Raw genomic sequence first — 22,984 nt, forward strand, 5'->3', positions numbered from 1 at the left:
CATGATTTGAGTTGGTTTGTGTGTTATTTGTTGTTTAAGTTGCGGGAGATCATACCGCTTTTGAAGTGAAAATATGCTCATTACGTATTTTTTAGGTGTAGGAACAAACTTATGCGGAAAAGGATCAAATAGGAGAAAATTTGGTGAAAAAAGAGCTGAAGAAAAAAGTTCCGGGCAGCGAAGCGAGGTTTACTTCGCCAGACCGGGACCGGAGTAGAAGAAACTAGAAAAGTCCCGGACAGCGAAGCGAGGTTCACTTCGCTAGACCGGGACCGTAGTAGAAGAAAACAACTTCTCCAATCCGAAATAGAAGAAGAAAAATTCGCCCCATACAAACCCTAGTCGCTATAAATACATCCTAAAATGTGATTTTTAGGGGGAGACACTACTTTGGAGGGAGAGATGACTTTAAGGAGGCAAGAACACGCTAGGAGCAAGACGGAGAATTATTCTACGAGTTTTTCACTTTCTTCTTCCTATTTCCATTATTGGTTATGAATTCTAGTATTGTAGTTTTGCATACTATTATGAATAGCTAATTTGTTATCTAGAGTTTTGATGGAACCTTTTGTAGGATAAATTCTTGTTATGTTTTTATATAATTGAGCCGTTGGATTTCTCTACTTGTTCAACTACATGATTATTGTTATTGATTGAATGGCCATCAATTGACAGTGCCTATTTAGTGTGTATTTTTTGAGAGAGGGTACATAATTAGGTAGTTGTTAAACATCATCACTCCTAACATATGTGAGAAATTAATACGGAGGGTTAAAAGGCAGGATTAGAGATAACGAAACCTTGATGCGATCGTAGTGAGCGATAAATTAGTGCTAGCTAGCGTAGTTCGAGAGAATATCTCGTAAATTTTGGTAGTTGCTCGAGAGAGAATTACGACACCCGAAGTACTCACGATCGGTAGAGAATAATTAGGCGAAATTATAGAAGACATAACGGGAAGAATTCCGACAATTGGGGAGATCATAACTCTAGACCTCCTTAATCGTGTCTCCAAACTTTAGTATCTTTAGTTATTAATCTACTACTTTAATTTATTAGTTAATTAGTTAGACATAAGAATCTTAATATTTATAACTTATGAATTATTCGAATTTGTCTTCTTAGTGATAATAAACTGTTGTAGCTAAACCTTAGTTCTCTTTGGGATTCGACTCCGGACTTTTAGACCGAATTATATTTACAGCGACCGCTTATCCTTTTTAGGACTAGAGTTGGGCGTGATCACTGTGTAAACTCTTTGATGACTTGTACGTCAACTAGGTTATCTCCTATCTATGTGCATTGTATTAGTTTTCAATTCAGTTTGTCGCACACTGAATTTGATTGTCATTTTTTTGCGAGAAGCTTTTAGATGACCTTATCTCCCTTAGCTATTCTATTATCTAACAAGGGAGAGTTAACATACACCTGGACGACATGTCTGCTTAGGATTTAGGGGGCATTAATGTCTTCTTGCTTTAATATGTGCTTCCTCCTATGAGTACCATCAGCTAGTTTGTTTGAACTCTAATATTTTAGGCCCACAACAGAATACACTTTTGTGAGGTTAGGTTGACATGTGAAGAACCCACAAGTTCATCCCAACTTTATGGCTCGTGGCATACGTGAGCTGTGACAAATATTACAGTAATATGTTCAATTTTCTCTCTTTGGTATTAGCATTAACCTAGCTTTGCTTTCTAGAGGAGTCTTCACCCACGGCCCGCGTACTTTCACTTTTTTTATTATAAATTTTCTAGAGTAAAGTGTTTTACATTAAAATTAACAAAGTATTCAATAAAATTAACAAAATTAGAAAACATAAGCCACATAACAGAAAAATAGGATATATTTTCTAACTGTGTGATTCACTTTACGAAATTCATTATATAAATTTGTGTGTGTATGGAGATAGATATACCAATTTAAATTATGTAAATACTTTGTCTTAATTTTTTATTTAATTATTAAAAATAAGAACAAGCAGAATATTGACTATTATAAATAAGTAATTAGATGTATTCTATACCACAAATTATTTGCATAAGACTAATCCTTAAATATTACTACGCCATTTTAATTTGTATGCCAAACCCTTAAGTATTTTTATGGATTTCAAACCAATTGAATCTTCATGATAATTTTGAATGTCAGGTAAAAACTTGTAGGTGTACTCATTAATACATATGGTTTTAATTCAGGCACTTAATGCAAAAATTCTATTAAAAAAATGCGTCGAACTAGCACTTCTTGAGAAAAGTTATTTTATGTATTTTCTTTTTATTTAATTTGCTTCTTTGTAAGTTTTTTCTTGATAACAATTCACGAATGTATAATATAATAAAAAATTATTATGAAGAGAGTTGAAGAGAAAGTCTTATCACTTTCTTATTTCCTTTTTAGCTTTCATCTGTGTTTAACATTTGCATTTATGTTTTCTGCAAATCTGACATTAGATTATACTACATGTTAGACTTATATTTTGTGATTTTGGAATACTTGAAGATGAAGCTTAAAATACGAATTATAATAAAAAAAAATACATGATAAAGGATAACATTTAGGCTAAGCTACGTTCATGCAATAATACTGTGAATTTATAAAATTTAATTGAGTAGTTTTCTCGATTGTTTTGTCTCAAAACCAAACAAGGAAACAAGAGTTGCCATAGAGACATCCTTTGGACCACCAAAAAAAAAAAATAATGACATATTAGATAGACAAAATACATGCATTAATGAACAAGTTTGCAGCAAATGGGACAGTAAAAGAAAATTCTCTGATTAACAAAATACAACTTCAGTATTTTGGGACAATGCAAGATAAAAAATAATGCAACAACTCAAATTCTCCAGAGATAATAATGGATAAGAATGAACCTTGCATCTTCATTCACCGGGTAATGAAAAAAGTTATATTAAATAAAGAATTCAAGTTTAACCAGACTTACGTACAATAACTTAATATTTAGAGTTTATATAGTGATAATTGAATATTCATATATAATTCCAACTCAAATTAAATATGAAATCAAATGGCTAACTCCGAATAAACCTGCAAGTAAAAGATTTATCTTAAAATATAATATCGATTAAGTAACCATAAATGTTTTTTATAGAACAAATGCAATAATAAACTAAAGAAACTATTTTTACCCATGCTAAGCATGGGCCATTCCTCATCTAGTATTCCTTCTAAACAGCAGCTTCCAAACATTTTCACAAACTCTGTACAAAAAATCTGTATAATTCAAAATTCAGATCCATGGATATCTTCCTATCTATTACTACCAAGTACACCTATTAAACACCTTCGCATGTTGGGCCGCAGAATCAGCCACAAGATCCAGGCAAGCAGTGGACCAAATCGTGCAACTTAAAGCCCACTTAGCCCAACCGATTTAGAGCTTCAAAAATATTTATTTGTAATTTTGTTGTATTTAGATTTTTTGTATTGCTCCTAATGTATACAATAAAATATAACAATCTGAACTTGGATAGTTTTTCCGTTTTTCTTATCCTAGCCGATCAGTTTCTCTCTCTCAAACTCTCTGGAATCATCTCTGTTCCTTCGTGTATTTGACTATGAATATAAAAAATATGGTGGTTTTCTGTTACATGTTTCCTTGAGGAAAATTGACCTTTTTCTTTAGTTTTGATTGAACCAAATATATCAAATCAGCTAAAGAACGTCAAATTAACGATATCTGATGTGGAGAATAAGGGTTGGGGTGCCATGAACAAGACACCGGAGTATCTAATTAAGGAGATCAAAATTTCCTTTTAAGTGTCGCTGGAACAAGTACTCTAGAGTCTCTCCGAAATGGATTTACTCTAACCTATGTTTGAAATGATTTTAAGTAGGCGACATGAGTTGGTTGAGATTTGTAAAAGAAAAAAAATGTATTTGACGTTGAAATTGGAAAAAGGTATTTGGTCAAAGTTGGTTTGACATGATTAAGAGATAAAAAGTTCAAGTTTGACGTTGAATTAATATTCCCAATTTGATTAAAAACACACTTATTTGAAATAATATCAGTTATGAGGCGAATTCCAAATATTATTTCAAATCGTTGAGCCAAAATATTTTATATATATATATATATATATATATATATATATATATATATGTCCAAAGATTAAGGGATGGGATGGCATGCAGCAATGGATCGGCGGTCAAGAGAAAAAAGGACATTACGGGATGGAAGGACATGCAACAATGGATGGTCACAAGTTATAAAATACAATATTGCTCCAGAATAATTTAAAGTTATTTGGTACATTGCATCAATTGATTTTGAAGATTCATCAAGAAGCATTGAATTGCATCCAACTACCAAGTAGGTAAAAATCCCAGTAACTCTTTAATTCCCATAGCTAAAAACTACTGTGGATTAGTCACAAACTTCTCTATATAAGGGCACTCAAGAACCATTCTCCTCTCACACCTACTTCACTTTCCAAGCTAAACTATTACTTCAAAAATCACAACTTTTCTTATTTCAAAATTAAACTATATTTCGTCAAAATGGCTAAGGTTGCAAGCTTAGCAGTAGTGTGCATAGCTGCTATGCTGATTGCAATAGTTGCAAGCCATGCAGAGGCAGTAGTCACATGTGGGACGGTGGCGACAGATTTGTCACCATGCCTCGACTACGTTAGGATGGGTGGAGCTATCCCTGCAATGTGCTGCAACGGTAATATTGTTGAACTTATAACTATCTCATTTAAAAGTTTAAGTAGTTAGATAAATAGATTTATTTTTTAATTACTTAGTTATTTTATGTCTCAACAGGTATTAGGAGCCTTTTCAGTGCAGCAAGTACCACGCAAGATCGCCAAACTGTTTGCAATTGCATGAAATCTGCTGCTGGTGCTATCAGTGGAGTTAATCTCAACCTAGCTGCTGCCCTTCCCAACAAATGTGGTGTCAATATTCCCTACAAGATCAGCCCATCCATTGACTGCGCCAAGTATATATATTCTTTTCATATATTTCTTTCCTTAATATTTCGCAACATTTTTGTGCTTAACTACCATTGTACCATTGTAAAGTACAATTTCTATATAAAAGTATTTTTCACTATCAGGTCACGACAACTATAGTTATTCGTCCATTAAAAGTAACATTAGTTACTTGATAAGGCATGTTCAATACATTGTTCAGAGTAAAAGTTCTTTACACTGCCAGCATATATAAAGTAACTAACTGTAATTTTCATTTGTTGGTAATAAATATTGCAGGGTGCAGTAAAGTTGTTGAAAACTCGTAACTCTGTGGTAGCAGGATGTGGAGTAGCAGATATTGTGATTGTCTGTGATGAAGTTAATAAGATGAATATTTTGATGCTTTCAACATTATTCGCCTGTGTTCGGCTTTCCTGTTTTTAGTAGTTTTAGTAGTACCTTGTATGCATGATATTTTCTCTAGCTTCTTAATTAGTGCTTAAGAGGTTGTACCATTTGTGGTCCTCTTAACTCTAATGAGTATATCATGTATTAACAGCGTGCTACTTTTAATGGTAAAATCTTTCCACCGTTGCTTCTTGCTTCTTATTGATATGGTGAATTGAGTCATTATCACTTTTAAAAATCCTTCCAATATTTTCGGAAAGTTTGCTGAACTTACATAACTAAAGAGAGATGGAATTGGTTCTTAATTAATGTGTTGTTTAACCAAAAAATGATTTTCAAGGTCAAAGTAATAAATTTTATATTACGGGCCACAAGCAACCGATTCGATCCGAAAGATATAAATTTTTATTAATACAACGTGATAGAGTAGTGAAAAATAAATTCTTGACAGATAATATAATAAATATAAAATAGAGAAGAAATAATTCTTATTTAATGATCCTTGATAGGATGATGAGCCGAACAGAGCTTAAAGGGATGAACGATGGCTAACTTAGGAGCGAGATGCTATGAATTACAATGTATAGAATTGTAGAGAAGATAATTAGATTCTCCTGATTGTGATAAAAGTGTGTCTATTTATAGGGCTAAATCTAAGTAACCATTCTCCTTGAATTATGGGTCCATTATGATCATTTAATCAATCGATCCGTTACTTTTGGAAGACTTGTAACAACTGTATAAATGCTGAAGTTCCATAACTGATGAGTTAATTCTGTAACTGATGAGTTAATTCCATAAATGATGAGTTAACTCTGTAACTAATGAGTCAATCCCATTCCTGTTGAGTCAATCCCATGCCTATTGAGTCAATATCGTGCATGTTGAGACAATCTCAGGCATGTTGAGTCAATCTCATAATTTATTGCCTTGTTGTGACCGTTATAATTATTTATTGCATTTATTGTATGTTACATAATTGATTTGTAACGGATGGCGTAATGATGATAAATCCCACTCATTTGTAATTATAAACTATTCTCCCGTACTGGATCCGGGGCTATTCTGTGATGATCAATTCCGAGACTAACAGGCACGGTACGAGTATGTTCGATTCCGGAGTATTTCACATATCACCTTTACATGTCATTCTTTACCTTTCTCATAACTTTACTAACACGTGTCGCCATTTAATAGATCCATGTGGGAGTCTATTTTTGACTAATACATTGCTGCCTAGTTACTTCAAAGTAAAAATAGAGAACTCGTAAACTCTTACATGAAAAATCAACCTAGCTCAAAGGTATAAATTAAAATCATGACCTGTCCTCGTGGAATTTAACCCAAACTCCCAGGAGCCAAGAAAAGTCCTGGTTCTGAAAAGACATATTATGTTAATTTTTGTCCTCCTTAAAAGAAGTTACTAGTATTTTTGACTTCAAGACATTTTTAGCCATTAATCTTTTAGCATCACTATTTGGACATAATATTATAGCATTAGATGGAACTTTCATCCAGAGATGATCAAATAGTTTAGTTCAAAGTTTGGTGAGATATTTACGGTGAGAAAATAGAGCGCAACGGCTTTTCAAACATAGAGCGTCTCATAGTATCAGATGTAGAAGCATGCCCATTCTTAATAAGATGTTTCGAGTTTGAGCCATAAATATAAAATTTTTTGGGTAAAAAGTAATTTTTTTAATGAGTCTTATGCAGCATGAATCCCGGTTAGTCAGACCCAAATGAGAATATCATTCATCAAGCGGGAAACCAAAGAAAAAAACATGTAGAAGCATGTAATCCAAATTAGCCATTGTTCAACCAAAAATAAAACAATTATTCTGCACAGCCAAAAGTAATGTTTCAAGCTTTGATAATGTCTTAATTTTAACATATTCGAATCCATGCTCTGATAATATCTTAAATAAAATCATCTGCAAAGTATTACTAACTAAACTTTAAGCAGGCTAATTTCGCTTTTTAAGTGTGGCAATGTTGTTAAACCTGCATTATTTAATATTCTAACATGATATTGCAATTACACATAGTACTTCTAGTATTTATTTAAGACATCATATAATTTTTTTTTTTTGTTCTTTAAATAAATATTAGACATACTACTTTTTGTTGTTGTTTAACAATAAGAAATATTTGTTAGAGAAAGCAACTCTTGCTATTTTTCCTAAAATAAACTGGTTAATGAAGTAAAGGTTTAAAGACAAAACAGGAAAAAGAGAACAAAAGGCATAGGGGACTAAGCAAGAATCTCGGCAAGAAATATCATTTGAGAGAAAGAGGACATGCCCTTAAATCTCTTTATAATGAAACTGTATATGAGAATTTAATTCAACTTTCTCGCATAATATAGAAGTTACCAGAAAAAGAGAGAAATGGAAATGATGTTTATTTGACTATATGGTAAAGACTTGAAGACAAATAGTGTTGTACAAGGTTGCTTGTATTTGATAGAGACCAAGTTGTTCTGAAGTCGAAGGGGTTCGTTTACGGGAAGATGCTGATGTTAGTACCTCTCAATCCTAACGTACGTACACTCCGGCCTAACAAATCATAAGCACCTTTATGGGTTGCTTGGTATGATGTATAAGCAAACATAATTCTGAAATAAAAATTTAGTATCGTCTTATCCCTTGTTTGGTTATTAATTTTGAGATAAATTATATCAGGATTAAAAATAGTATCGAGATAATTTATATCTGTCAGAGGATGGAATACTAATCGCAAGATAAAGTAGTAAAATTAACAATCAATATTAGGATAACTAGTCCCGACATAATTAATCTCAATATAATTAATCCAAACATAATTTATATTCAAACCCGTCGACCCCTTAATTAATTTGCTAAGAGGGTGTCTGAAGTGGAGCTGGGTGCAGCACGAAATAATAAATATTGTCAGGTTGTAACATAGCTGAAAGATGAGATAACTCATGACCTACTCTAATAAATATCAACATTTTTGGGAATGCATGGTTACCCTTAAAATAGATAACAATTAAATTTGTACGCGATTTTAAGAATATGTAGATTGATTCAACACAAATAATCGAGAATGTTAGATAAACAAATTAAAGATAAAATGAATAACCAAACCAATTGTGACGTTACGTCCGAGCTCGGATTTAAGCTGAGCAGCAGTTTTGCCCTCGACCGGACCCTCAATTCAAAGCCGATTGTGTATGAAGAACAACAATAAAATAAGAACTTTGCAATTGCTAGAAAGCAAAAAAATGAACTTGTATTGCCTTGGTTTGCGTGTTACAATATGTTTTATTAAAGAAAAACTTTTCCATTATATAGTAGGAGAGTTTAACCCTTAGGATAAGTCTAAAAAGGGTAAAAATCCTCCTCTCTCGTCAATTATTGATCTGTAACCGCTGAGCGAGATCCGCACCGTGATATCCGGTTGGTTCCGGATATCACGTCCCTCTATTTGTCGCCAACAACCATTCATTGCGCTTCTCGAAGTCTCAGAACTTGTCCCAAGCCCAGGGTCCATCATTTTATCAGGTCCGATGGCGAGCTCTCTGCTCGGGCTTCGATACAAAGAGTTCCCAGCTTCGATTTCGATCTCAAATATTCATACTCTTACTTCATTTGATCTACCGGAAAATCGGTGTGTGCGTGAACCACGATTTGACTCGCATACAGATACTCCCCTCGTTTCTTATAGAGTAGGTTTCCCAAAACGATGAAAAACGATAGATGAACCTCTTCAAACACGTGTCGATCATCGGATGGTTGTCTTCGAATATGAAACATCGCGTGTTGATTGCATTTTCCCCTATAAAAGCTTCGACTTTTTGTACTTCTTTCACTTTCTGATCCTAGCTTTTACCTTCGAATTTTCTAGCGGCTTTCAACCTTTTCAAGTCTTCATATCTTCATCTCTAATCTTCATGCTTGTTCTTACATTTCTAACCCAGATTTTTACATCTTCATCTCACCTTCAAACCTTCATACTCTTTTCTTCAAAGCTTCATACTTTTTCTTTCAAACCTTCATACTTTTCCTTCAAATCTTCATATTTTCCTCCAAAGCTTCATATTTTCGCAGATGACGATGGCTAAAACCTCCAAGTCAGTTCCTCAGCAGGCTGCCCCTTCATCTTCTCACCTGAGGTGGCTGCTACTGAGGTGGCTCCTGAGCACCCCATGAAAAGCTTCATACCCGGGGGCTTCTCTATCGGGGATGACTTCAAGGTCGAGAAGGCCTCTAGCCAACAAGACCGGGGTGAGGGAGCATCGAGATACATCTGCTCTGTCACCAAAGAAACTTTACCCGTAGTCCTAGCAGACTGTAAATGGGAGGGTAAAGACGTGGTTGTCCCTGCGCATGAGGACGATATAACCACCCACATGAAGGGGTATCTGAGTGTTTACACTTACCCCTTCACGCTCGCCCCGGTAGATCCCATAGTTCATGATTTCTGCAAGAGATACGAGGTGTGCCTTGGGCAAATCTACCCATCCTTCTGGAGGATTGTGGCCCTCTTGCGCTACTTCATAAATAATACCGAGTCTCACCGATTCACCCTCGACCACCTACTCCGTTTATACAGTCCTCGAATCTTCTGAGGGGGACTGATCAAGCTCGTCTGCCGAGCAAGTATCACGACCCCAATTTCCTTCAGTGGGATGTCGTGACAGCACTAGTCTCTAAGACTAGGTAAGCTTAACAATTTTGCGGAATAAATGAATATAAAGCTGAAACTCAACCTGAACATCTGAATTTAATAAGAACTGCGATTTGAAATTTACAACTCCCAAAACTCGGTAGAAATATGTCACAAGCTCTAAATAGAAAATGCTAAGTGTCTCTATACATTAAAGTCTAATGAAAATAAAGAAAATAACATCATAGAGATAGAGGGGGACTCCGAGATCTGCGGACGCTGACAAATGTACCTTGAAGTCTCCACGTACGGGTTAGCTCACTGGTACCTGGTCTGGTAAGCGGTACCTGGATCTGCACAAAAAGATGTGCAGAAGTGTAGTATGAGTACACTACAACGGAACCCAGTAAGTGCCAAGCCTAACCTTAGTAGAGTAGTGACGAGGTTAGGTCAAGGCCCTACTGGAATAAAAGGGAAACAAGGCAGAAGATATAATAATATAATGGAATGACTGAGAATTTAAACAACGAGAAATTACATAAAGGTAACAACACAACAAATAAAGGTAAACAACAGGGGCGCTCCCGAGGTACCGGCTCATAGTTCCAAATGTAAATACACAATAGGGGAAGCTCCCTAGGTACCACCTCGTAGTCCCAAAAGTAAATATGCAACAGGGGCGCTCCTGAGGTATTGCCTCATAGTCCCAAAAGTAAATACACAATAGGGGAGCTACTGAAATACCACCTCATAGTCCCAAAAGTAAATATGCAACAGGGGCACTCCCGAGGTACCGCCTCGTAGTCGCAAAAGTAAATACACAACACATAACCTATGGAATAACGAATTTACATCAAGGAATCCTACAGTTAGAGACTGAATACAAGATCAAGGAAGTAGGTATTTCAACTAAGTATGTTGCACAAGTTGCAAGTAAGAGTTAAGATACGTAGGCACGCGACATTAGGCTAAACATGATGACTACATAGGCTAGAGCAACTCAGTTAAGGAATTAAAAGAAAACTACTCAGCAAGAACCAGATTTTTCAACATTTAACCTGAGTATGCACTCGTCACCTCGCGTACACGGACTTCACGTATTGCAAATATCATAACAGTACCAAAACCTAAGGGGACTTTCCCCCACACAAGGTTAGACAAGTCACTTACCTCAAATCGCATTCAATCAATCAATAAGAATGTCTTTCCCTCGACTTTCCAACTCCGATCGGCTCGAATCTAGCCAAAACAATTACATACTATAACTATAACTATAATAAACTAATTTAAATAATGAAGCTAAGACTTTAGCAAAGAATTGAAAAAGCCCCCCCAAAAGTCGACTCGGGCCCACATCTCAGAATCGGGTAAATGTCATAAAATACGAACACACATTCGATATCGAGTTCACCCATACTAAAATTACTCAAATTCGAAGAACTTTCACTATTTTCCTACAAATTGCTCAACCCAAATCCTTAATTAAATGAACAAATTAATGAGATTAATAAAAAATGAGTCAAGAATCCTTACCCAAATGTTTCCTCTGAAAATCCCTAAAAATTTCGTCTCCCACCGAGGTCCCAAAATACCAAAATGAGATATGAATCAAAACCCTAAAGAATTAAGACTTTTCTGCCCAGTGAAGTCGCTTCTGTGAGGCCTCAGTCGCACCTGCGATGCCGCACCAGCGGAAAAATCATCGCAGGTGCGGATTCCACTTATGGCCCGGCTTTCTGCTTCTACGGACCAAGTCTCGCACATTCGAGCCTGCATCTGCGATGAACCTCCAGCTTTTGCGACCACAGCCCAGGCCAGCCCCACCCGCGTCTTCGACCACAGCCCAGACCAGCCCCACCCGCTTCTTCTATCAAACCTCCCCATCTACAGACGTGCAGATGAGGCCCTCACCTCGCACCTGCGATCCTAGCTGGTCCAAGCCAGCTTCGCACCTGCGCATCTTCCCATCGCAGAAGCAAAGCCGCTTCTGCGGAAACTGTTCTGCACCTGCGAGTCCTGCCTGGACTGCCCATAACCTCTTTTGCGCCCCATTTCTCGCACATGCGAGTCAGCACATGTGGCCAATCCCTCTGCAGGTGCGATGGCACCAAAACTGGGAGCTTCAACATTTTCACAAGTCCAAAATTTGTTCTAGATTCAATCTGAATCACACCCGAGGCCTACAGGACCACGTACAAATATACCAACAAGTCCTAAAACATCATACGGACTTAGTAGAGCCTTCAAATTATATCAAACGACGCTAAAATATGAATTGCACATCGATTCAAGCCTAATCAACATTAGAACTTCTAAATTCTACATTCGATACAGACCTATCAAATCACGTCCGATTGATCTCAAATTTTGCACACAAGTCACAATTCACATTAGGGATATACTCCATCTTCAGGAATTGAAATCCGACCCCGATATCAAAAAGTCCACTCCCGGTCAAACTTCCCAAAAATCATCTAATTTTCCAACTTTCGCCAATTAACGCTGAAATGACCTACGGACCTCCAAATTAACATCCAGACACGCTCCTTAGACCAAAATCATCCTACGGAGCTATTGGAACTGACAAAACTCCATTCCAGAGTCGTTTTCACACAATTCAAACTACGGTCAATTCCTAGAACTTAAACTCCCATTTTTGAGATTATGTGTCCCATTTCACTCCGAAATCAAAAACCAAACCTCCCGGCAAGTCACGTAACTACAAACTGAGACGGAGGAAGCAATAAATAGGGGTTCAGGGCTAAAACTTTCAAAACGACCGGCCAGGTCATTACATCCTCCCCCTCTTAAAATAAACATTCGTCCTCGAACGAGTATAGAGATATACCTGAAGTAGGGAAACAATGAGGATAATGGTTGCGCATATCTTGCTCGGTCTCCCAAGTCGCCTCCTTGACCGGATGACCCCTCCACTGAACTTTCACAAAAGTGATGTTCTTTGACCTCAACTTTTAAACCCGCCTGTCCAAAATTGCCACCGGCTCCTCAACATAAGATAGATCCTTGTCCAACTGGACTGATTGAAGTCTAACAAATGAGACGGATCGCCGTGGTACTTCCGTAGTATGGAAACATGGAATACTAGATGAACTGCAGAGAGACTAGGTGGTAGTGCAAGTCTGTAAGCCACCTATCCAACCCTCCCAAGAATCGCAAAAGGCCCGATATACCTAGGGTTCAACTTGCCCTTCCTCCCGAACCTCATAACACCCTTCATGGGCGTAACCCAGAGCAAGACCCACTCCCCAACCATGAATGCAACGTCGTGAACCTTCCGATCCGCATAACTCTTTTGCCTGGACTAGGCTGTACGAAGTTGATCCTGAATCAATTTAACCTTTTCGAAGGCATCCTGAACCAAGTCTGTACCTAATAACATAGCCTCACCCGGCTCGAACCAACCCACTAGAGACAGGGATCGCCTACCATACAAAGCCTCATACGGTGCCATCTGAATGCTCGACTGATAACTGTTATTGTAGGCAAACTATGCAAGTGGCAAGAACTGATCCCAAGCACCCTTAAAATCCATCACACATGCACGAAGCATATCCTCCAATATCTGAATAGTGTGTTCGGACTGCCCGTCCGTCTAAGGGTGAAACACTGTGCTCAACTCCACCCGAGTATCCAACTCATGCTGTATGGCTCTCCAGAATCGCGATGTAAACTGTGTGCCCCGATCAGAGATGATAGATATCGGTACGCCATGAAGCCTGATAGTCTCGCGAATGTAAACTTGATCCAGGTGCTCCGAAGAGTAAGTAGTAACCACAAGAATGAAATGAGCTGACTTGGTCAATCTATCCACAATCACCTAAACTGCATCGAACTTCCTCTGAGTCCGTGGGAGCCTGACAACAAAATCAATAGTGATCCGCTCCCATTTTCACTCTGGAATCTCTAACTTCTGAAGCAATCCACCTTGTCGCTGATGCTCATACTTCACCTGCTGATAATTTAGGCACGGAGCTACATATCCACTATGTCCTTCTTCATCCGCCTCCACCAATAGTGCTACCTCAGGTCCTGATATATCTTCACGGCACCTGGATGAATAGAGTACCGCGAACTGTGAGCCTTCTAAAGAATCAACTCCCGCAAATCATCTATATTAGGCACACATAGCCTGCCCTGCATTAGTAATACACCATCATCTCCAATAGTGACTTCCTTGGCATCACCGTGTTGAACTATGTCCTTAAGGAAAAGTAGATGAGGGTCATCATACTGACGGTCTGTGATATGATCATAAAGAGAAGACTGAGAAACCACATAAGCCAAAACTCGACTCTGTTCAAAAACATCCAATCTAACAAACCAGTGGGCCAAGGCCTGAGCATCCAAGGCTAAAGGCCTCTCTGCTACTGGTAGATATGCTAAACTGCCCAAACTCTCTGCTTTGCGACTCAAGGCATCAACCACCGCATTGGCCTTCTCGGGATGATAGAGGATGGTAATATCACAATCCTTAAGCAACTCCAACCACCTACACTGCCGCAAGTTAAGATCTTTCTATTTAAACAAATGCTGTAGACTTCGGTGATCGGTGTAGACCTCATAAGGGACACCATACAAATAGTACCGCCAGATCTTCAAGTCATGAACAATAGCTGCTAACTCGAGTTTGTGGACATGATAGTTATTCTCATGCACCTTCAGCTGTCTAGACGCGTAGGCAATCACCCTACCGTCCTGCATCAACACCGCACCGAGACCAATGCGTGACGCATCACAATACACCGCATAGGACCCTGAACCAGTAGGTAACACCAACACTGGGGCTATAGTCAAAGTAGTCTTAAGCTTTTGAAAGCTCTCCTCACACTCCTCGGTCCACCTGAACGGAGCACCCTTCTGGGTCAATCTGGCCATAGGTGCAGCAATAGATGAGAAACCCTCTACGAATCGACGGTAATACCCTGCCAAACCAAGAAATCTCTGGATCTCAGTAGCTAAAAACGTCCTGGGCCAACTATGCACTGCTTCAATCTTCTTCAGATCTACCTTGGTCCCCTCACTCGACACTACATGACCCAAAAATGGCACTGACGCTAGCCAGAATTCACAGTTTGAAAATTTTGCATACAACTTCTTTTCTCTCAATGTCTGAAGCACAATCCTCAAGTGCTACTCATGATCCTCCCGACTCCGGGAGTACACCAGAATGTCATCAATAAACACAATGACGAAAGATTTAAGATAGGGCTAAAATACATTGTTCATCAAGTGCACGAATGCTGTGGGGGCGTTGGTCAGCCAAAAAAATATCACAAAAAAATCATAATGACCATACCAAGTCCTGAAAGCAGTCTTCGGGATATCTGTCTCACGAATCTTCACCTCATGATAGCCTTAACGCAAATAGATCTTAGAGAACAGTCTAGCACCCTAAAGCTGGTCAAATAGGTCATCAATACGTGTCAATGGGTACCTGTTCTTCACTATAACCTTGTTCAACTGGCGATAATCAATACACATTCGCATAGATCTATCCTTTTTCTTTACAAACAAGACAGGGGCATCCCAAGGCGACACACTGGGCTGAATTAAGCCCTTATCAAGAAACTCTTGCAATTGTTCCTTTAACTCTTTCAACTCTGCCGGGGCCATATGATAAGGTGGAACAGAAATGGGCTGAGTGCCCGGTAATAAATCAATGCCAAAGTCGTTATCTTTGTCGGGCGACATGCCCAGAAGATCTGCCGGAAATACGTATGAATAATCCCTCACTACCGGGACTGACTCGACGGTGGGAGTGTCAGCAGTAACATCCCTCACATATGCCAAATATGTATCACACCCCTTCTCAATTATCCGCTGAGCCTTTAGAAATGAGACAACCCTACTAGGAACATGATCTAGGGTACCTCTCCACTCTAGCCGCGGTAGACCTGGTGTAGCCAAAGACACCATCTTAGATGATAATCAGGGATAGCGTGATAGGTATACAACTAGTCCATGCTCAAAATAATATCAAAATCCACCATACTAAGCAATAATAAATTGTCTCTGGTCTCAAAACCACTAAGAACAATCAAACACGACCGATATACATGGTCAACAACAATAGAATCACCCATGGGTATAGACACATAGATAGGAGGACTCAGAGAATCACGGGATACACCTAAATATTGGGCAATATAAGATGACACATAGGAATAAGTGGAGCCTGGATCAAATAAGACTGAGGCATCTCTATGACAGACCAGAACAATATATATGATGACCGAATCGGATGCAACTGCCTCCGTCCTAGCAGGAATGGCATAATATCTGGCATGGCCTCCCCTTCTAAGGCGACTTATACCTGTCCGACCTCCACCTCAAGCTGGCTGTGGAGGTGGGGTAGCAGCTGGTGCTGTAACCATAGCCTAAGGATCCAGTGGAGCACGCAGTGCCTGAGTCTGTGGACGCGCACCCCTCCTGAGTCTGGGGAAATCCCTCACCATATGACGAGTGTCGCCACATTCACAATAAACTCTCGAAGGACGTGTCTACTGTGACTGGCTTAGTCATGATCGGCCGGACTGATCGCTGAAAGCACCCCATGTAGGAGGTGCACTAGACATGGCGGTGCATAATAAGGAGCGTGGGGCCTAGGAGTGTCGGAGCACCGCTGGCAGCTAGAAGTGCTGAATGAACAGAGTGACCCACATAGCCCCTACCCTGATGAGCTACAACTGGAAAATGAGTACCTCTATATGTGCCAGACTCTCGACACCTTTTGTCCTCCCTCTCCTCTCCCTCCCCAGTCAACATACCCTCCAATCTCCTGGCGATCCCCATCACCAGCTGGTATGCGATGTCCATCTCTAACTCTCTATCTACGCTAAACCTGATACTGAGGTTGAGCCCCTTAATAAATCGACGAACCCGCTCCTGAATAGTAGCAACCAAGGCTGGTGCATGCCTGGCCAAATCACTGAACCGAACCGCACTTACACGGTCATAGAACCCTGGCACAACTGCTCAAACTCTGCGTGCCATGCATCTCTGAGACTTTGGGGGACATACTCCCTCAAGAACATATCTGAGAACTGAGTCTAAGTGATTGAATTTACCTCGGCCGGACTACCCAACTAATATACTCGCCACCACTGATAGGTCGCTCTAAGCTAGAATGTAGTGAAAAAAACCCCACTAGACTCTGCAACACCCATAGTACAGAGGATAAAGTGACACTCTTCAAGAAAACCCTGGGCATTCTCTGACACCAAGCCACTGAAAGTAGGAGGGTGGTACTTCTTGTACCTCTCGAGCTTGAGCTGCTCCCCCTCAAAAACTGCTGCCCTAACCTCGGGCTGAACTGGAGCTACCAGTTGCATCGGTATGATCTCGGGGACCCGCTCGACCTGGATCCGCTGCTCTGGGGTACGAGCGGCATGAGTCTCTGCTCCTTCCCCAGCCTGAGATGTGGCAGGAAATCCTGCCTGAGCCAAGGTGCTGAACATGCTCAGAAACTGGGTGAGAGTCTCCTGGAGGGTTGGTGCAGTAGCAGGCATCTCAGGTGCCTGCCCTCTAACTGGAGCTACTCGTGGTTCCTCTGTAGAAGCTCATGCGGGTGCTCTGGCTGCACCACTTAGATGTCCTCGGCCTCTACCCCAGCTGTGACCTCTCGCGTCTCTAACAGGGGGCGGGTGTCTGGTCATCTGATCTTGCTGTACGTGTCCTCACAATCTGTGAGAGAATAGAAAGATAGAAACTTAGAATCCGAAGTGAACATCTCACATGATAAGGAATCAAAGAAGTGATGCTTTTCCTTACAGTTCCATAGCCTCCCGAAGATATGTACAGATTTCTCCGTACCGATCCGCGAGACTCTACTAAACCTGCTTATGATTTATAACTCCTATGAACCTAGAGCTCTGATACCAATTTGTCACGACCCCAATTTCCCTCAGTGGGATGTCGCGACGTCACCTAGTCTCTAAGACTAGGTAAGCCTAACAATTTTGCGGAATAAATGAATATAAAACTGAAATGCAACCTCACCATATGAATTTAATAAGTACTGCGATTCGAAATAATGACAACTCCCAAAATCCGGTAGAAATAAGTCACAAGCTCTATAGAGAAAATGCTAAGTGTCTCTATACATCAAAGTATAATGAAAATAAAGAAAACAACATCATAGAGATAGAGGGGGACTCCGAGGTCTGCGGACACTGGCAGATGTACCTTGAAGTCTCCACATATGGTCTAGCTCACTGGTACCTGGTCTGGTAAGCGGTACTTGGATCTGCACAAAAAGATGTGCAGAAGTATAGTATGAGTACACCACAACGATACCCAGTAAGTGCCAAGCCTAACCTCTGTAGAGTAGTGACGAGGTCAGGTCAGGGCCATACTGGAATAAAAGGGAAACAAGGGAGAAGATATAACAATATAATGAAATGACAAAAAATTTAAACAATGAGAAATTATAGAAAGGTAACAACATAGCAAATAAAGGTAAATAACAAGGGCGCTCTCGAGGTACCGCCTCGTAGTCCCAAATGTAAATACACAATAGTGAAAGCTCCCGAGGTACCACCTCGTAGTCCCAAAAGTAAATATGCAACAGGGGCGCTCCCGAGGTACTTCCTCGTAGTCTTAAAAGTAAATACACAACAGGGAATCTCCTGAGGTACTGCCTCATAGTCCCAAAAATAAATATGCAATAGGGGCGCTCCCGATGTACCGCCTCGTAGTCCCAAAAGTAAATACATAACTCATAACCTATGGAACAACGAATTTACAGCAAGGAATCCAACGGTTAGAGACTGAATACAAAATAAAGGAAGCAGGGAATTCAACTAAGCATGTTGCATAAGTTCCAAGTAAGCGTTAAGAGACATAGGCATGCGATATTAGGCTAAACATGATGACTACACATGCTAGAGCACCTCTGTTAAGGAATTAAAAGAAAAATACTCATCAAGAACTGAATGTTTCAACATTTAACCTATGTATGCACTCGTCACCTTACGTACATGGCCTTCACGTATTGCAAATATCATAACAGTACCGAAACCTAAGGGGAGTTTCTTCCACAAAAGGTTAGACAAGTCACTTACCTCAAATCTCGCTCAATCAATCAATAAGAATATCTTTCTCTCGACTTTCCAACTGCCTTCAGCTCGAATCTAGCCAAAACAATCACATACTATAAATATGCCTATAAGAAACTAATTTAATAATGAAGCTATGACTTTAGCAAAGAATTGAAAAATTACCCCAAAAAGCTGACCCGGGCCCATGTCACGAAATCGGGTAGAAGTCACAAAATACGAATACCCATTTGATATCGAGTTCACCCATACCAAAATTACTCAAATGTGACCTCATTTGGCCTTTCAAAACCCAAATATTCGGTCTAAGAACTTTCATCGTTTTTCTGAAATTTTTCAACCCAAATCCTTAATTAAATGAAGAAACTAATTATAGATTAGTGGAGATTAATAAAAAATGAGTCAAGAATCCTTCCCGAAATGTTTCCTCTGAAAATCCCTCAAAATTACGTCTCCCACCGAGTTCCCAAAATACCAAAATGAGATATGAATCAAACCCTCGAAAATAAGGCCTTTCGACCCAGTGAAGTCGCTTCTGCGAGGCCTAAGTCGCACCTGCGATGCTGCAGCTGCGGAAACACCATCGCAGGTGCAGATTCCACTTATGGCTAGACTTTCCGCTTGTGCAGATGCGGGCTCGCAGATGCGATGACACCAGAACTAGGAGCTTCAGCATTTTCACAAGCCCACAATTTATTCCGGATTCAATCTGAATCACACCGATGCCTCTGGGACCCTGTTCGAATATGCCAACAAGTCCTAAAATATCATACAGACTTAGCCAAGCCTTCAAATCACATCAAACAATGCTAAAAACATGAATTGGACATCGATGCAAGCCTAATAAACTTTAGAACTTCTAACTTCTACATTCGACGCCAAAACCTATCAAATCAAGTCCGATTGACTGCAAATTTTGCACACAATTTAAAATTGACATTACGGACCTACTCCAACATCCGGAATTAGCATACGACCCTGATATCAAAAAGTCCACTCCCGATCAAACTTCCAAAAAATAATCCAATTTTTTAACTTTCGCCAATTAATGCCGAAATGACCTACGGACCTCCAAATCTACATCCGGACATGCTCCGAAGACCAAAATTATCATACGGAGCTATTGAAATCGTCAAAATTCCATTGCGGAGTCATTTTTACACAATTCAAACTACGGTCAATTTCTAGAACTTAAACTCCCAATTTAGGGACTATGTGTCCCAATTCACTCCGAAACCAAAAACCAAACCTCTCCCGGCAAGTCACGTAACTACAAAATGAGATGGAGGAAACAATAAAAAGGGGTTCAAGGCTAATACTCTCAAAATGACCGTTCGGATGATTATAGCAAGCAAGGCTCCTTTCTCTAGCATTGATGGGGACCGGGACTGGGACCGAGGTTGGCAGGGGAGGTTCGTTAAGATGAAGGTCGAAGACCTGATTCCCCCAGAGTTTCTGCCGTTCCCCGAGGAGTGGAATGCATCTCGTAAGTATTGTCTTTCTTGGGTATTTCTTCCTTTTTATTTCTATTTCTCATTGCTTGTGTTTGTGGTCATACAACTGTTGCCCGAGTTCCAGATGCAATCCCCCGATTCACGTAGTGGATTGAGGGGATTTTTAAGCAGATTCCCTACTCCGAGCATGCATGGTGCAAGCTTTTGAAGAGCAGATGGGATGCCCATTCTCATGGTGAAATTCTTTCCCGAAATTGTTACCATCACTCTTTTTGCTTACATAGTGTTAACTCTTTCCCCTTTTCTTGCAGGTCTTCCTAAGACCACTGAACGTAGGCCGCTTAATGAGGATGAGGATCTGTCTTTGTCGGAGGAAGAAGAGGGCGGCCACCCAGGCCTGGAAGCCCAAGAAGAATACCAAGTCCAGGGCACCAGACCCTGGCTATCTCTACCGGCTGAGGGACAAGCCTGAAGAAGATGACATCTTTGTCGCCCATGGATCGACCCCCACTGAGGAGCAGGTGACGACCAAGAAAGGGGGCCATGAGGCCGATCCCTTTCAGGCTCGGGAACCTGAGGGGGAGACGGAGCTCATGCCCTCAGAGGAAGCTGCTCCTATCCTAAAGGAGGTGACTAGTGTCATTGATATCATAGAGACGCCTTCCTGTACTGAGTCCATGCTTGAAAAGGCCCAAACGGGCAAATAACAGTCAATTGAGGGAGTGCAGGGTTCAGATGATACACTCAACTCCTTTTTCTACGGAATGGACATGTCCACATTGGAGGAATTTTTCGTGCTGGGACACCTAGAGATCCCAAAGAAGGACATGCCCTCGGGAGCTGGCGGGCCGAGTTCGAGACCATAACTACTGAAGAAATTTCCCACACCGAGCGTGGATCCCGTGCGCAAGAGAATGGTCTTTCTTATAGTCCCGGAGGATGTTCGGTTCCTATCTGCTTCGGTGGGCGTAGCTAGCTACCTCCAATGCCTGATATTAATGAGCAAGTGCTCATTCCACCATGTTGAGTGCTTCCTCCATTAATTAAAAGCCTTAGTGCTATATCCACCATGAGTGCTTCCTCCATTAATTAAAAATCAGCCGGCTCGAGTTCGAGCTCAAAGAGTAGGTCCGGAAGAAGGACATGTACATGCTTCTTAGTGAGAAATAGGATGAGGCCCTTAAAGACCTCCATGCCGAGCTAGAAAAGGCTCAAAAGGAGGCCTCGACCCTAAAGCGGGAACATGCCTACCTGGTTGAAAAGGTAAAGGTCTTTGAAGCTAAAAATGAGGAGCTAGTCGTGGTGACTAACAACATAACTTTGCAGGTCCAACAGAAGATTGACCTGATCGACCAGCTCCTAAACGAGATGAACGAGGTCCAGGCCATGACCGAAGGGTGGAAGGGCATGATGGACCTGCTGGCTTCGGAGAAGGAAAAAGGCAGAGCTGGCCTCGTCTGAGAACTAACTCTGGGTGGAATTGAATTTCTTCTTGGGTCTACTTGGTTTGATGTTGAATTTCAAGTAATAGATGTGTCGACATCTTACAACTTACTGTTAGGATGGCCGTGAATTCATTCCGCTGGTGCCGTAGCATCAACGCCGAGGAATGTGTCCCAATATAAGGCCGATGTGGAGTAAGCCGAGACCCGCCTGAACACAAAGGCTGAGTACGTGAAGTAGCTATCCCACAGAGAGACCCTCAAAAATCTCCATGCCCGAGGCCTCGACTTATCGACCGAGATCGAGGAAGCTTTGAAGCTCGAGGCCGAGGCAAAGGAGCTCTACGAGCCTGGGGGTGCCGAAGGCTCCGAGGGTTAAGAGGGATCTAAGGGCTCTAACTGTTCTGGCGATGAGTTGGGCCCTAGTGAAGACAAGGCATAGATGCCTTAGAACCTTTTCAGTTTTTGTTTTTCCTTATGTATAATGTTTTGTTTATTTTGAGGTTATTTTTATTGGGCCTTTGTGAGTATATTTCGAAATATATATATATGAAAATTTCCCTTTCTGGCAACATCGTGTATTTACTTTTTCCAACTCCTTTTTGCAATTTCAATTCATGTAATGTTTTTAATGCCTTAGCATAGAATCAAATGTAGTTATGGGGCATTTGTTTTCGGATGTCCGAACGGAGCCCAACTTTGATGAAACTTTGTTTGCTCGTAGCTTCAAAACCTCAGTGCGACCTAAAGTTTCCAAGATGCTTAAGTGTTTTTAGATGATGCTTTTGCCGATGGTAACCTTTTAGCAGGTTTTGAGTGTTTGTAAAGGCCTTACTTTCTGATTACGAATTTCGGACGTCTCCGGGCCATTTTTAGGGTGGCCATAGCTTTTTCTATTTGGGAACCGCCTAATAGGTTTGGTGTCTCCGGGATTTCAATAGTCCGGGTTGTCCGAGTTTTCGTCTGGAAACATTCTCCGAGTAGGGGTAGCCTTTGGGCTCCATAGTCCCTAAGTAAGGGTTGAC

General features: G+C 40.4%; 1 protein-coding gene across 1 annotated transcript; it reads left to right on the plus strand.

Annotated features, from left to right (window-relative positions):
- The first annotated feature begins 4,436 nt into the window (after positions 1-4,436).
- Positions 4,437-5,355, plus strand: LOC107804193 (non-specific lipid-transfer protein 1-like). Its single transcript, XM_016628037.2, has 3 exons — positions 4,437-4,696; positions 4,795-4,972; positions 5,244-5,355. The coding sequence occupies exons 1-3, from the start codon at positions 4,528-4,530 to the stop codon at positions 5,251-5,253; spliced, it is 357 nt and encodes a 118-aa protein (XP_016483523.1). The 5' UTR covers positions 4,437-4,527; the 3' UTR covers positions 5,254-5,355.
- Positions 5,356-22,984: the final 17,629 nt, after the last annotated feature.

This window comes from Nicotiana tabacum, chromosome 2 (assembly GCF_000715075.1).
Source record: "Nicotiana tabacum cultivar K326 chromosome 2, ASM71507v2, whole genome shotgun sequence".
NCBI classification, from domain to species: Eukaryota; Viridiplantae; Streptophyta; class Magnoliopsida; order Solanales; family Solanaceae; genus Nicotiana; species Nicotiana tabacum.

What these genes read in the sequence shown, in the direction of transcription:
- LOC107804193 (XM_016628037.2), top strand. Translation starts at nt 4,528, where the DNA reads ATGGCTAAGGTTGCAAGCTTAGCAGTAGTGTGCATAGCTGCTATGCTG. An exon ending in CCCTGCAATGTGCTGCAACG is followed by an intron (nt 4,697 to 4,794) that starts GTAATATTGTTG and finishes ATGTCTCAACAG; the next exon opens with GTATTAGGAGCCTTTTCAGT.